The 14,157-nt window shown below is 30.7% G+C and overlaps 1 protein-coding gene across 1 annotated transcript; it reads left to right on the forward strand.

Moving 5' to 3' along the window:
- Positions 1 to 2,234: 2,234 nt before the first annotated feature.
- Positions 2,235 to 13,117, forward strand: LOC101216689 (WAT1-related protein At1g68170). Its single transcript, XM_031880843.1, has 4 exons — positions 2,235 to 2,486; positions 9,242 to 9,400; positions 11,165 to 11,316; positions 12,764 to 13,117. Exons 1-4 carry the CDS (start codon positions 2,235 to 2,237, stop codon positions 12,963 to 12,965), a joined length of 765 nt encoding a protein of 254 aa, XP_031736703.1. The 3' UTR covers positions 12,966 to 13,117.
- Positions 13,118 to 14,157: the final 1,040 nt, after the last annotated feature.

Consider the following 14,157-nt stretch of genomic DNA (forward strand, 5'->3'; position numbering starts at 1 on the left):
TCATGTATCATTGCCTACACGATCATGTATCATTGCCTACACGATCATGTATCATTGCCTACACGATCATGTATTATTGCCTACACGATCATGTATCATGATCGTTTAGAAGAAGAATTATACACAAGCGTGTGGCTGATTAATCGCGTGTTGACTGGGGCATTTTTGGTATTTTGCATCGTGAGCCCGTAGACTTTTTCCGTTTTCGAAATATTTTTATACAATAATGTAAATATTTTGCCACTTTGTTATATTTTTTAAAAGACCCCTTTGTTTATTTTAGTCAATAATTTTAAGTGAAAAAAAAAATATACTTATGTAGTTTTTGTAATATTTGAGTTTTGTAACCTATGAATCTTTCAAGTTTTACTATAATCTGAATTTGATCGTTCTTGTCTTCCAATTTTTATTGATATTTTACTTACATAACACTTTTATATACATATATATATAACATTTTCAAATATAACAAAAAAAAATGAAAATATTTATAAAATGTAGCAAAATCTATCAAGTTTTTCATAGGAAAATTATAAAAAGTAGAACACAAAATATTTACTCTTTATATAAAAATAAAGTGTAAAACAATTTTGTCTTTTGACAGCTTTGTTCTATGGAGTGTAAATAGTTTGTCAATTTTTTCTATTTTTGAAAAACTCCCTTTTTATATACTATTTAAGTTTTTGGTTATATTTTGTAAAGAAGTTTAATTTCTTTTTGCTATTTATAAAAAAAATTTCGTGTCTATACATATAAAAACATTTTCAAATATAGCAAAATGAACAATATATATATATACATATATATAACAAAAATTTCAAATCAACAACTTATAAAAATCTATCGATACATGTGAATATGAAATTTTAATATACTTTGTAAATATTTTAAATAGTTTTAACCTTTACAATAATTCTACTAGCATATATGTGTATATATATTTCCTTTTGTATTTCCCTCCCTCTTCCATCCATGTTTGCTATAGCCTTTTACCCTTTTCTTTTTCTTTCTTTTTCAATTGAAACTATTGGATGATATTTGACTTCCAACTTTTAAGTGGATGGAGTGAGTTGTGTTATAGTTCACTCCATATTTGGAGCTCTAATTATAACAGTTGGGTGTTTTAAACGTTGTGGTTATTCTAAATTTATTTTTATTATTCATCCTCTTTTTCTCTCTTTATTTTATTTTATTATATATCTATCTATATATATATAATATATTTAGTTAATATAGATTGGAATAACACCAACCACCGGTGAATTAAGTATAAGGCCAACGTGGAAAAGAAAGAAAGAAAAAGGATGGAAAAGTTAGAAAAGAGAGTGAAAAAAGAAAAAGGAGGCAATAAAAGTGGTAGTGTAGTGGAGCTGGTAGGCTGACCAGTCATAGAAGCAAAACTCATCTTTAATTTAGAAAATGTTGAACCTAATTGTGTCTTAGATTCCAAAAATCCCAAATCAAAATTTCACATTCCTTGCCATTTTTTCGGCAGCCAAATTGTGTATATTTCTTGAATATTGTTCAAGATTGTGATTTATACAAGTGAAGGGTATGGCTACTGCCAAAGCATGAAGCTTCAACGGTTGATCTAAGAATTACATGTCTAAACTTAAGATATATATACTTTTTTAAATAGTGAGAACTATGAATAACAGTCACTAAAAATTAAAAAATAAACATGTTTTAATTAGAAATTTGTTCACAAAATCAAAGATTATGCATTGTTTATGTTTTGAAGTAGGTTAGTTTGTTTTTGATAAACCAGTACTCTATTATATATAAAAGTAAAGAAAAATAATAATAAAATTGATTTTTCAACATATTGCCGCTGTGAAGGCTTCTCGTTTTAGAGAGATGGAGGGGAGAAAGAAAGGAGGAAGGTGGAGAGAGAAAAAAGAAAAAAAAAACGAAAAAAAGAAAAAGAAAAGAAAAAAGAAAAAAAAAATTCACCATATAAAAAAAAAAGTATTACTCATTCAAAACTTGTCTACATATGTCATTTTTTTTTGGATCATAAGTGTATTTTGTATCTAATCTAAAATTGTCAACTAGTAATTAGGTTAATACAAATTTAATTTTAATGAATAGACAGGGATGAAAATTGTATTTTAAAAGAGATGTAGTGAATACATATGATTAAATTATCAATAACATTATTATTATTTTAGTGAAGAATAGTTAGATAATCTTAACATACTGAAGTTACAGTAAGTGTAAATTAATTGTGTAGGATGGAAAAGTTAAATGTAAAGAAGAAAGAAGGGGTTGCGAAAGTTTTGGGAACATTATTAGGGATTGGTGGAGCCATGATTCTTACTCTCTACAAAGGCTTTGAGATTAACATTTGGACAACCCGCGTTAACCTTCTCCATGGACGACACATGTCTCATCTTCCTCAAAATTCTCATTCTCACAATCTATTGCTTGGAAGTTTGCTTGCTTTTGCTAGTTGCCTCTCTTACTCTTCCTGGCTCATCCTTCAGGTTACTAAATTCTTTCCAATTTATTTTATATGTATCTATTTCTTATTAAAATATCATTTTTCCATTAAATTATAACAAATCTCTTTTATCTATATAGTTTGGTTCAAAAATACCCATAAACTATTAGTTTATAATTTTATTTAAATAATTAAATTCTAAAATATTTTGGTGCTTCTATTATTCTCTTTAATTCTTATTAGACTCAACACACCTTACTAAAAAGTGTGAAATTTTGTTTATTTATTTGTTTCCGAGAAAAGATTGGAGAAAAAAAAGAAGTGAGACTTCTTTTTGAAAAGGTTAGTGTAATCGGGTGGTTAACAGCCTTATATGGCCTTGCTAAGAGAAAAAACAGAAATGACCTTTCAGAGAAACTTCAAGGTCTATTCTCTATTTGCTACCCCTCCTGCCTAATTGGAGGTGATTTTAATGTAATAAATAGAGAGACGAAACAAATGCAGCGAATGCAACAAGGTACAGTACGAAAAAACTAAACAATTTCATACAAAAAAATAACCTAGTGGATCCTCCTCTCACAAATAACAAATTCACCTGGTCAAGTCTAAGGCTTCAACCTATTTTATCTCGCCTTGACCATTTCTTATACACAACTGCATGAGAGCAAACTTTTAAGCCACATTACTCTAGAACTTTATCAAGGACAACTTCAGACCACTTCCCGTAGTCCACGAAATATCATAAATCAGCTGAGGTCCAACACCATTTCACCTAAACAATATCTCTTTAAATGATAGTGAATTCAAAAAGAACATTGAGGATTGGTGGGAAAATACTAAGCTTAATGGTCATCTTGCCTTTGGTTTCATACAAAGACTAAAGCTGCTTTCACATGGCAACACAACAAGCCGAAGAACTCTGAATCAAGCAAAAAAGAGTTGATAAAAGAAATTGACGCCATAGATCAGCTGAAAGCACAAAATATGCTTAGCACCACAGATAGTTAACGAAGAACTGCATTAAAAGCTGTCCTCACTATGATTGAACTTAAAGAAGCCTAATATTGGGCACGACGCGCAAAAGGACTTTGGATTAAAGATGGTGATGAAAATATGACTCTCTTTCATAGAGCACGTACTGTCAACCAGAGAAGAAATTTCATAATAAAAATAATTGACAAAGAGGGGATATATATAACAAAACACAAGTGCCACCATTACAGAAACAATCATCAATAACTTCAAAGATATATATGATGGCAACAAAAAACCAAGCTTGCTAATTGACAACCTTGATTGGAACCCCATTGAAAACTTTCACCATTCTTCATTATGTGTAACCTTTGAGGAAGACAAAATCAATAAGGCAGTTTTCTCTTTCAACAATAATAATGCCCTGGGCCCTAACGATTTCTCCATGTTGTTCTACAAGAAATTTTGGCTAATCCTCAAGAGAGACATAATGTCAGTTTGCAAAGACTTCCATTTTAGGAAGATCATAAACAAAAACGTCAACAATACATACATCTCTCTTATTGCAAAAAGGGACAACTGCTCAAGCCTACAGACTACAGGGCAATTAGCCTCACAACTTCTTTGTACAAAATTATAGCAAAAGCCTTGGTCGAACGTCTAAAAAGCACTCTTCCTAGTACAATCTCTGAAACCAGCTAGCAATTGTAAAAGGAAAACAAATCACGGACACGATACTCATGGCAAAATGAAGCAGTTGACTTTTGGCGATAAAAAAACTAAAGGATTTGTGATAAAACTTGACATTGAGAAAGCATTATATTCGATAAGATTAGCTGAGATTTTATTGACTGTTGGTTTTAAAACAAAGGATCTGTAAAATTTCACGCACTCTTCTTGAAGAAAACAAAGATAAATACTTTGTAAGATATATTGCCAAGAGAGAGAGAAAATTAAATGAAACTTATTGCTTTTATTCAATTTATGGACTAATATTTATAGTCTAAAAAAGAAGCAAAATTTAGTAACCCACTAACTTAGTGCTTGCTAAATTTTTGAAGATAATTAAAAAAATAAATAGAACAACTTAATTCTTCCACCTATTTAGGAAGATCATGGCAGATTAATAGCCCACACTACCCCCTAATCCTGACATGATTCTAAATTACGAACACCAAGTAGCTGACGCATAGCAGCTAACTTTACTCCTGTCAATGCTTTAGTCAGAACATCGGCTCGTTGTTCTCCAGTGTTGACAAATTCAACGATAATTTGTCCATTCTCGACACACTCTCGAATGAAATGAAAATGTGTATCTATGTGCTTGCTGCGACCATGAAATACGGGATTCTTCATGAGAGCTATCGCAGATTTGTTGTCCACAAATAATGTTACCGGTCTTGGCTCCATTCCAACTATCTCGCTAATAAGGCATCTTAACCACAATGTTTGGCAAGCTGCGGTAGTGGCTGCAATGAACTTGGCTTCGCAAGATGAGAGTGCCACCGTCTTTTGCTTTTGCGAATTCCATCAAACCAAGCTTTCGTTTAAGTAGAATGTCATTCCACTTGTGCTTTTCCTCCCATCGAGATCACCGGCTAAATCACTGTCAGAGTAACCGAAGATATTGAATTCTCTGGGACCTTTCGTATAAGTGAGCCCAAAATGAATTGTCCCACTCAAATACCTAAGTATTTGCTTGACCACCTTGTAATGCATGGTTGTAGGCCTTTCATATACCTACTCGCCATCCCAACAACATATGAAAGATCTGGTGTTGTGTTCAGTAAGTATCTAAGACAATCAACGATGCTTCTGTACTCCGTAGCATCAATTGGTGCTCCTTCCATGTCTTTGTGAAGTTGTGCCTTGGGTTCCATCGGGTACTTTGTGGCATTGCAATCAGCCATTCCAAACTGGGACAAAATTCTTTTGGCATAAGTTGGTTGTTTGAGCAGGATTCGACCCTTATGTTGTTCAACTTCAATTCCTAAGTAGTAAGAGAGAAGGCCTAAGTTGCTCATTTCAAATTCTGCCATCATTTGTTACTTGAACTTATTGACCTTTTCAGTGCTACTTCCTGTTACAATGAGATCGTCAACATACACTCCAACAAGAACACATTCTTCTCCTTCTCTTCTTGTGTAGACTGCTTGCTCTTGAGTGCATTTTTCAAAACCAAGATCTTTGAGACTCCTATCAAGTCGAAAGTTCCAAGCTCATGGAGCTTGCCTCAATCTGTAGAGAGCCTTTGACAATCTATACACTCTGTGTTTTTCATTTGGAACCTCAAAACCCTCCGATTGAGTAACATATACTTCCTCTTCCAATTCTCCATTGAGAAATGCCGACTTTCCATCTAGATGGTGTACCTCCCAACTTTGATTTGCAGTGAGTGCAAGAATGACTCGAATAGTGTCAAGTCTTGCAACTGGTGCAAAAACTTCTTCAAAGTAAATGCCTTGTCTTTGTACATAGCCTTTAGCAACCAATCTTGCTTTGTGCTTGAGAACTTCTCCATTAGGGTCTTTCTTCAATTTGAACACCCATTTTAGACCAATGGGTTTGTGTCCTAGTGGAAGCTCCGTCAGACTCCATGTGTTGTTTTTCTCAATAGATTTTAATTCGTTCTCCATTGCTTGGTACCAGCGTGCCTCTGTAACAGCTTCTTGGTAACAAGTCAGTTCTTCGGACACTACCATCATCACTTCATTCTCTTGTTCATCACCACCTACAACTTCCTCTGTGTTGGCGTAGATGTCGCTGAGAGATCTTAGATGGACCGGTGTGTTCGTCGATGAAGGAGATGGACTGGTCTCTCCAATCACAGGAATCTCAGTTGCATGTGGTAAGGCATTTTCAACCCCAGTTTCTGCACCCTCCAAGTTTTCAAACCCGTTAGAATAAAATTGGTCCATCACCTGAAACTCTGTAATCTCCTTACCGTCACTAACGACATTGTTCCAAGCCCATTCAAGATTCTCTTGAAAAACAACATCTCTACTAATTTGTAGTTTTCCACGGCCTGGGTCATATAAGTGATGAGCTTTGCATCCTTCTTCGACACCAAAATATACCACTGGTGAGCTTCGATCGTCGAGTTTCCACGGCCTGGGTCATATAAGTGATGAGTTTTAAAACAAAGGATCTGTAAAATCTCACGCACTCTTCTTGAAGAAAACAAAGATAAATACTTTGTAAGATATATTGCCAAGAGGGAGAGAAAATTAAATGGAACTTATTGCATTTATTCAATTTAATGGACTAATATTTATAGTCTAAAAAAGAAGCAAAACTTAGTAACCCACTAACTTAGTGCTTGCTAAAATTTTGGAGATAATTAAAAAAATAAATAACCAAAACAATGAATAGAAAAATAACTTAATTCTTCCACCTATTTAGGAAGATCATGGCAGATTGATTTTCTTGCACCGCATTCTTTCCTTTGTCACTAACTTTGACAATAGGAGTTTGACTCGAGTCAGCAATTTCACAAGTCTGCATATGCTCTCTCAAAGCTACGATTTCGTGGTCACTTTCCTCGATAGCCTTCATCAAGAGATTAATTTTCCTTTTCATCTTCATCATGGCAACCTCGAACGTTACATCAACCATCATGATAAACATCACATCAGGGTGTGCTTCCCTCTTCGATTTGCTAGAGGCAGAATCAGAGTTATCATACATAGAATTTTCCTTGATAATAATCCTAGCTTTAGAAGACTCCATCAATTTCTTAAGGATGATCTGCGCGATAACAGAACCTTGATCCTACTCTTGAATGATCCCCTTAGAATGACTACAGGTGACAGGTTCGATGTAATCGTTACTTGCAACAGAAGATTTGGATGCAGCTTTCTTCGATGCCATTGGTTGGTTTGTAGATTTGAATGATAAGAGAGATATTAGAGGTAGAGAGGTCCTACCGGGTGTGCAAATTTTTGTTCGCATGAGATTTTCGAAGAAATTTGATTCTTGGAGTTGAACTTGAGTTGATGTTGTATTTTTGTTGATTTGATGTGACGTGGTTCGATCTAAAAAATTTGATCATCTGATTCTCTCTCGGTTGAATGTCACGCTTGATTTGGAGGAAGCGGGGCACGTGATGTTCTTGAAGTTGGAGAAAATGGTCGGCTTCAGGAGTTAGAGAGTCTCTAGCTCTTGAAAAAATTCTCTCTAACCTTATGGTAGAGGTGTAAGAATAACCTGAGTAACCCGATAACCCAGACTACCCAACCTATATTATATGGGTTGGGTTAGGTTAGTTTACAATGTGGGTTGGGTTGGGTTGAAATTTTGATTCTTTTCAGATTGGGTTGGGTCTCGGGTTGGAGGGTTGAAAATTTTAGGTAAACCCAACCCAACTTGAATTAATAATATATATATATTAAATATTTTTTATTATTTATTTAATAAAAAGTTAAACAATCTTATGAGTTTTGAGAGTTTTTTGTTTTTTTGCCTAACTTGATACGAAACCTATTTGATTTATGCCCAATGATTTCCATTTACAAACATTTAACATTTAGAAACGATAATAATAATAATAATACGACTCGACAACCGAACCCAACTCAGCCTATATTTTATGGGTTGGGTTGGGTTGAGTTGAAAACTTAATTCGGGTTGGGAACCCAACCAACCCAAAAATATGGATTGGGTTGAGAATGTCTCCCAACCCAACTCAACTCAACCCATTTACATACTTACCTTCTAGAATAAAAAATTGGGTAATTGTAATTGATGACCATTTTAATAATAATAATTACGGATATAACAACATTTAAAAAAAATGTAAATATAGCAAATTATCACTAATAGACTCGTATGGTCTATCAGTGATAGACCAATATTTGCAACATGATATATCGATGATAAACTTCTATCATGGATCGAGTTTGACAAATTTTGCTATATTTGATTTTTTTAAAAAATGTTGTTATATACTTAATTATTTTGAATTTAGTTGTTAAATTTGCAAATATCTCAAAATAATTTCCAACTCTTGCAAATGAGAACTCTATTTATAGAGTTTTTTGGTGAGTTTTATGGACTTGAGCATGGTTGGTCCATGGATCAGACCCATGAGCTCAACCACGTGGATTTAGATCATATTTATACTTGATACTAAATGAAGCTTATTTTTGCAATTAAACATTAGCACAAGCAAACAATAATTAATTGGATCAAAATAATTAAAATGATCCAACGGTCATAATGAAAACATGTGGTATCATCCAAATTAGACAATTTATGTCTTCAATTTTAATTTGGGAGACATACCAACTTTTAATTTGTTTCAAATTTAATTAATTGTATTTTTCATCATTGATTTAGTAAATGACGTGACAATTTGTGATTGTTCTCTAAATTTATTATTAAAATAATAATAATATATATATGTGTGTTCTATAGCTTGAATGTGTTCAAATTTTAGTTAATGTTCTAATAAATTTTCAATTTAAGGTCTGAACAGACTTCAAGATATAAAATAAAAATGGTATTTTAACCTAAATATTTTCTAAACAATGCCCCTTTTATCTTCTTTTAAATGGTGTTTAACACCATCACATGTCGTGATTAGCTAAATTTAAGTAATCACCCATAGATAATGTAATTTAGAAAAACGTGGAAATGAAAATTTATATTTTGGAAGGAAAAACGAAACTTTGTTAATAAATGTGATGGAAATTAGATACAAGTGAATTCAAGTATAGAGAGAAGATAGTATTTTAAAGAAGTTTAGTGAGAATTGATATGTAATCTTTAGAGAATTGATATGTAATCTTTATAGAATTGATATGTAATGTTTGATTTTGAGGGCAGGCAAAAATGATGAAGATATATCCGTGCCAGTACTCAAGCACGGCGTTGATGTGTGTAATGGGTGCAATTCAAGGTGTGGCGATCTCAATTTGTGTGGAGAGGGATTGGAAGCAGTGGAAATTAGGTTGGAATATAAGACTTATCACCGTCACATTTGCGGTATTTAACTAACCCTTCCTTTCATGATTATTTCTTTTTTTAACAATTAAGTCTGTTTTTTTTTCAATTATTTATAATATTTTTTTATCTTTTCTAACTAAAAAGAGTTAATTTTGAGTCAAATTTTAGAAACCCATTTTAGAATCAAAACTTCCATTTTTGTAAAAGCATTTGTACAAGTAGCAAAACAACAAAATTAAAGGTGAAACGACTATTTTATAAATGTAATTTTAGAAAACTAAAACAAATTTACAACATATGGTTTTATTAAACATGATAAAAATGAAACACATATTAAAATTTTGGGTTATAATTGGTAACAAATCTAAAAGCAGATGTCTCAAAAACAAACTTGTATTTTATATTCTGTAAACTCAGAAATTGAATTATAATATTGAATTATAATTTAAACAATTGTAAACCAGGTGTAATTACATATTAAATATTAGTTGATAATAAATTACTATTAATTTATTTATTAAAAATTTCATATACAATTATTATTTTATAATATAATATAATTTATATAATAAATTAAAATTTTGGTTCATAGACATTAGAATTTAGATCTCATAATTTATAATTAGAATTTAGTTCTTATGATTTGACTAAGGTTAAAATAATAGTCTCTATATAAGTGCATAGTTTTAGAGATCTTTAGTAAACCATAAAAGCTATCTATGAATTTATAACAAACCATAATGACTAAACTCCAACATTTAAAATCATCCCTATCAACTCTTAACTTTATCCAAATTATAGAGACCAAGTTTACATTTTTAACCTAATTTATAACATATTACATAATTCATATATAATTCTACCTTTTGAGTTTTGAAATTTAAATTTTAGAAAGAATAAAAAACTCGAAAATGTACATAATTTTTAAGTTTAAGAAGATTAGATCACAACATAATAATTCCATACTCTAAATTATATGTTAGATATATATTTGTTGAAGTGAATGAATCTAAAAATATAAAATAAATTTGGATGGTTAACTAAAGTCATAAGATTAAAATAAGGTAGTTATATAACAAATTGAAAAAATATTTACGATTTGTGTAAGAAAATGAAAAAGTCCACGAAATTTGCCATTTTCTAAAAACAATTCATGTTTGTCATTTCTTATCATCGTCTTTCTTCTCTTCTCTTTTGCGATTTTTTTACTTTTCCTCTTTTTCGATATCTTTTCTTTCCATCGTCTTTTTCTCTTCAAGTTTTTTAAATATTTTCATTTGCCCTTCATTTTCATATTCTTTTTTCTCCATTTTTTTTTCTTTTCATCATCTTTTACTTTCTTATGCAGTTTTTTTTCAAACTGTTATTTAGTTTTTTAAGATAATGTGTCAAATATAAAATATCGTAAAAAAAATCGTTTGGATGTTAAATTGTCAAATGTAAACGATATTGTACAAAAAGATAGCCAAATCTAAACGATTGTGTTCCAAATATAAATGATCGTGTACCAAATCTAAACGATCGTGTACCAAAAAAATCTAAACGATCGTGTACCAAAAAATCTTTAAAAATATCGTTTAGATTAGATTTGAGTAACCAAATCTAAAATATATATTACGGGTGTTGGATGACAATTAATTACGTGACATTTTTTATAGTTTTTTATTGTAAGTCTAGGGACTTTTTTATTGTTTTTAAAATCGTTGAGTAACCTAAACCCTAAACCCTAAAAGACCCTTAAAATAAAATACAATTTAGTTTTAGATTAGGATATAATAATATAGAAAATGGATTTGGATGCAGGGGATTGTGGGTTCGGGAGCGATGGTGACGGTAATGGCCTGGTGCGTACGTATGAGAGGCCCCTTGTATGTATCCGTCTTCAGCCCTCTCATGCTTCTCATTGTAGCTATTGCCGGATCTCTCTTTCTCGATGAAAAATTGCATCTTGGCAGGTCAGCCCTTTATAATTTATTTCCTTTCAAATCATTTCCTTTTCTCTTTTCTCTTTTCTTTTTCATTTTATGATAAATTAAAACCAATATCAACCTAATTAAGCTTACTAAGAGATGGTAAAAATCCACCAACCTTTTTAAAACCTTAATGGTGCTCTTTCCATCGACTCCCAGTAATTGTTATAATTATTCCTTTCTATTCTATGTCTTTATTATCAAAATTATGACATCCCAATCTTCCTATCATTTTCTTTTAAATGGTTAATATAATATATGAAATATTAAAAATTGTAGTAATTTTTTTTTTTAAAATCAAAACCATCAATATTTAAGAATATTCATAGTTTAAGGGTTCTTTTTATGTCTTCATCGTCTATTAAGAGAGCTAATAAAAAAAATTAATATAAAGTTAAAAATAACTAATTTCAAGTATAACCATTTTATTTTTTAAAATTAGTCTATGGACAAAATATGTTTTTTTATTTAGAAACAAAAATAGTTAGTGTATTTAGTTCATTCTTCTTTGTTGTCTTGTCATTCATTGATGGGCTCAAGGAGTCCTTATCCTTTGATTGATTGGCTCTAGAAGTCGTTTTTGCAATTCATCATTTATATGCCTCTCTTCCCTCGGAGAAATACACATAAACACAATTTCTTCAATTTGCACCTTCTCTACAACTCCATTTTTTATATTTGATATTTGAAAAATATTTTTAAATGTTGAGTTATTTTGGTTGTTAGTTGAAAAACAAAAAGGCTTACACGTTCATTTGATAAAATTTGGATGAAAGAATGTTTTTTACTAATTATATGATTTATTTAAATTAGATGATTTTTTTTTGGTTAAATTACCAATTTGGTTCTCATTAGAAAAAAGGTTTGAAATTAAATTTCTATGGTTTATAATTAGAATTTAGTCACTACGAGTTAAGAACTTTCATAAATAGTTTATAGTCTCTGCTGATTATTCACTAGAATTTTTAGCAAAATTTAAAAATATTTTATAAGTTTTACCAAACTATAAAAACTTAATTCTAACTTTTAAAATCATATTACTAAACTCTAATACCTTAGAGTTAATACATTGTTTAAAAAATGTCAAAATTATGGTGAAAGAAATCAAAGGAAAATAAGTATAAATTTCAAAATTAAAACAAAATCGTCACAAAACAAACTCAAAATGATGATAAACAAGTCAAATATAAGTAATATACGTGGACATCTTGAAGGGCATGTTGGAGAAGTTGAGAGTCTCACGTTGAAAAAATCAAGGGGACTCATACTCCATATATGGTAGATGAACTACTCAGTTTATTGTCAATTAGTTTTGAAATGGAATCTCATACTATCAAATTTAACCTAATTTTCATGCATTTTTTTTTAAAGTGGACGAATGAAGATTATGTTGATCTAATCTGCATTTTTGTTGCTGTCGAGTAAAATACAGTGTAGTAGGAGCAATGTTGATTGTATGTGGTTTATACATGGTATTATGGGGCAAAAGCAAAGAGATGAACAAGTGCCTTCAATTGACACCATCTGAAAGCATAGGACAACTTGAGTTGAAAGACATTGCGGTGACCACTCCAAACCCTCTAAATGAAACCCACATTCAAGACATCAATGCCAACAAGAGCATTATCAATTAAATTTATGAAGACTTACTATATAGTCTAGTTTTAAGTCTTGTTTTTTCTAGAGTATACGCTTTTCGTGATCTTTAAATTTTATTTGAAAACTTGTTTTATGTTTTCTATTTAATTTATGTAGCACAATTAAGAATATATCCGTCTAAATATCACACGTTTTGAATTTGCTTTAATACACGCATCAAGTTTAATAAAAAGTTTAAAATATTTAAAAGTGGTTTTTTAAAATTTATAATAAATCGACAAAATATTTAGACTGTATAGAATAATTTCGAAAATGGATAAAACCTACTAGTTCTGATACATCTCAGTTAGCACACGATTAATTGATCATATGCCACACATAATTCTTATTCTAAACAATCATGATATACGATCGTGTAGTCAAATCTAAACGATCGTGTACCAATATCTCAACGATTTTTTTTAAGATCATGTACCAAATATAAAATTTTAATTTATGATACACGATATTCTAGATTCTTTTATAGTTGGTACACGATCGTCTTATCATTATTATTATTACATCCCCAAATCCCTTTTCCTCCTTAACTTGTTTTCCTTCCCATTAAATAATTTCATTCTTCAAACTAATGCAATTTGATTCAAAATAAAGTACCTTAGGGTTTGGGGTGTTACAATAAATGATGACTTAATATTATACACAATATGAACATATAGTAATTTTTGTTGCTATTATCCTTATTGTAAGAAAGAGAGAGCATACCTATAATTATCAATAATCACTTCCTTCTATCCTTCAATCAAAGCAAGACATAATTTCAATCCAAATCAAATAAAGGAATTTTATGTTACAAAAGAAATCATAATACTTCCAAGATTGCAAGATCATAATAGAGACAAAAAGAAAAAGAGAGTGAATGTTAGACTTCTTTTTCAAAAATAATAACAATGGAAAATGGAATTCAATGATACCTTTAGGTTTAATAGAAAATGTCTTACCTCACAAATATCAGACTTCTCTCTGCCTAAGAGGAGTAGGACTATTATTGCATACTAACTTCCAACACCAATAAAAAGAAATAGAAATCACAACTATAACAAGGCCAAAACAATTGCTTAAATTGATGGTTTATCAGAGCTTCCTATAAATCAAGATAAGTTTATTAGCAACATAAAGAGTTTATTTTTTGCTCATAGTGAAAACGTTCATAACTTTTTTAATCTTCAA

Source organism: Cucumis sativus, chromosome 2 (genome assembly GCF_000004075.3).
Source record: "Cucumis sativus cultivar 9930 chromosome 2, Cucumber_9930_V3, whole genome shotgun sequence".
NCBI classification, from domain to species: Eukaryota; Viridiplantae; Streptophyta; class Magnoliopsida; order Cucurbitales; family Cucurbitaceae; genus Cucumis; species Cucumis sativus.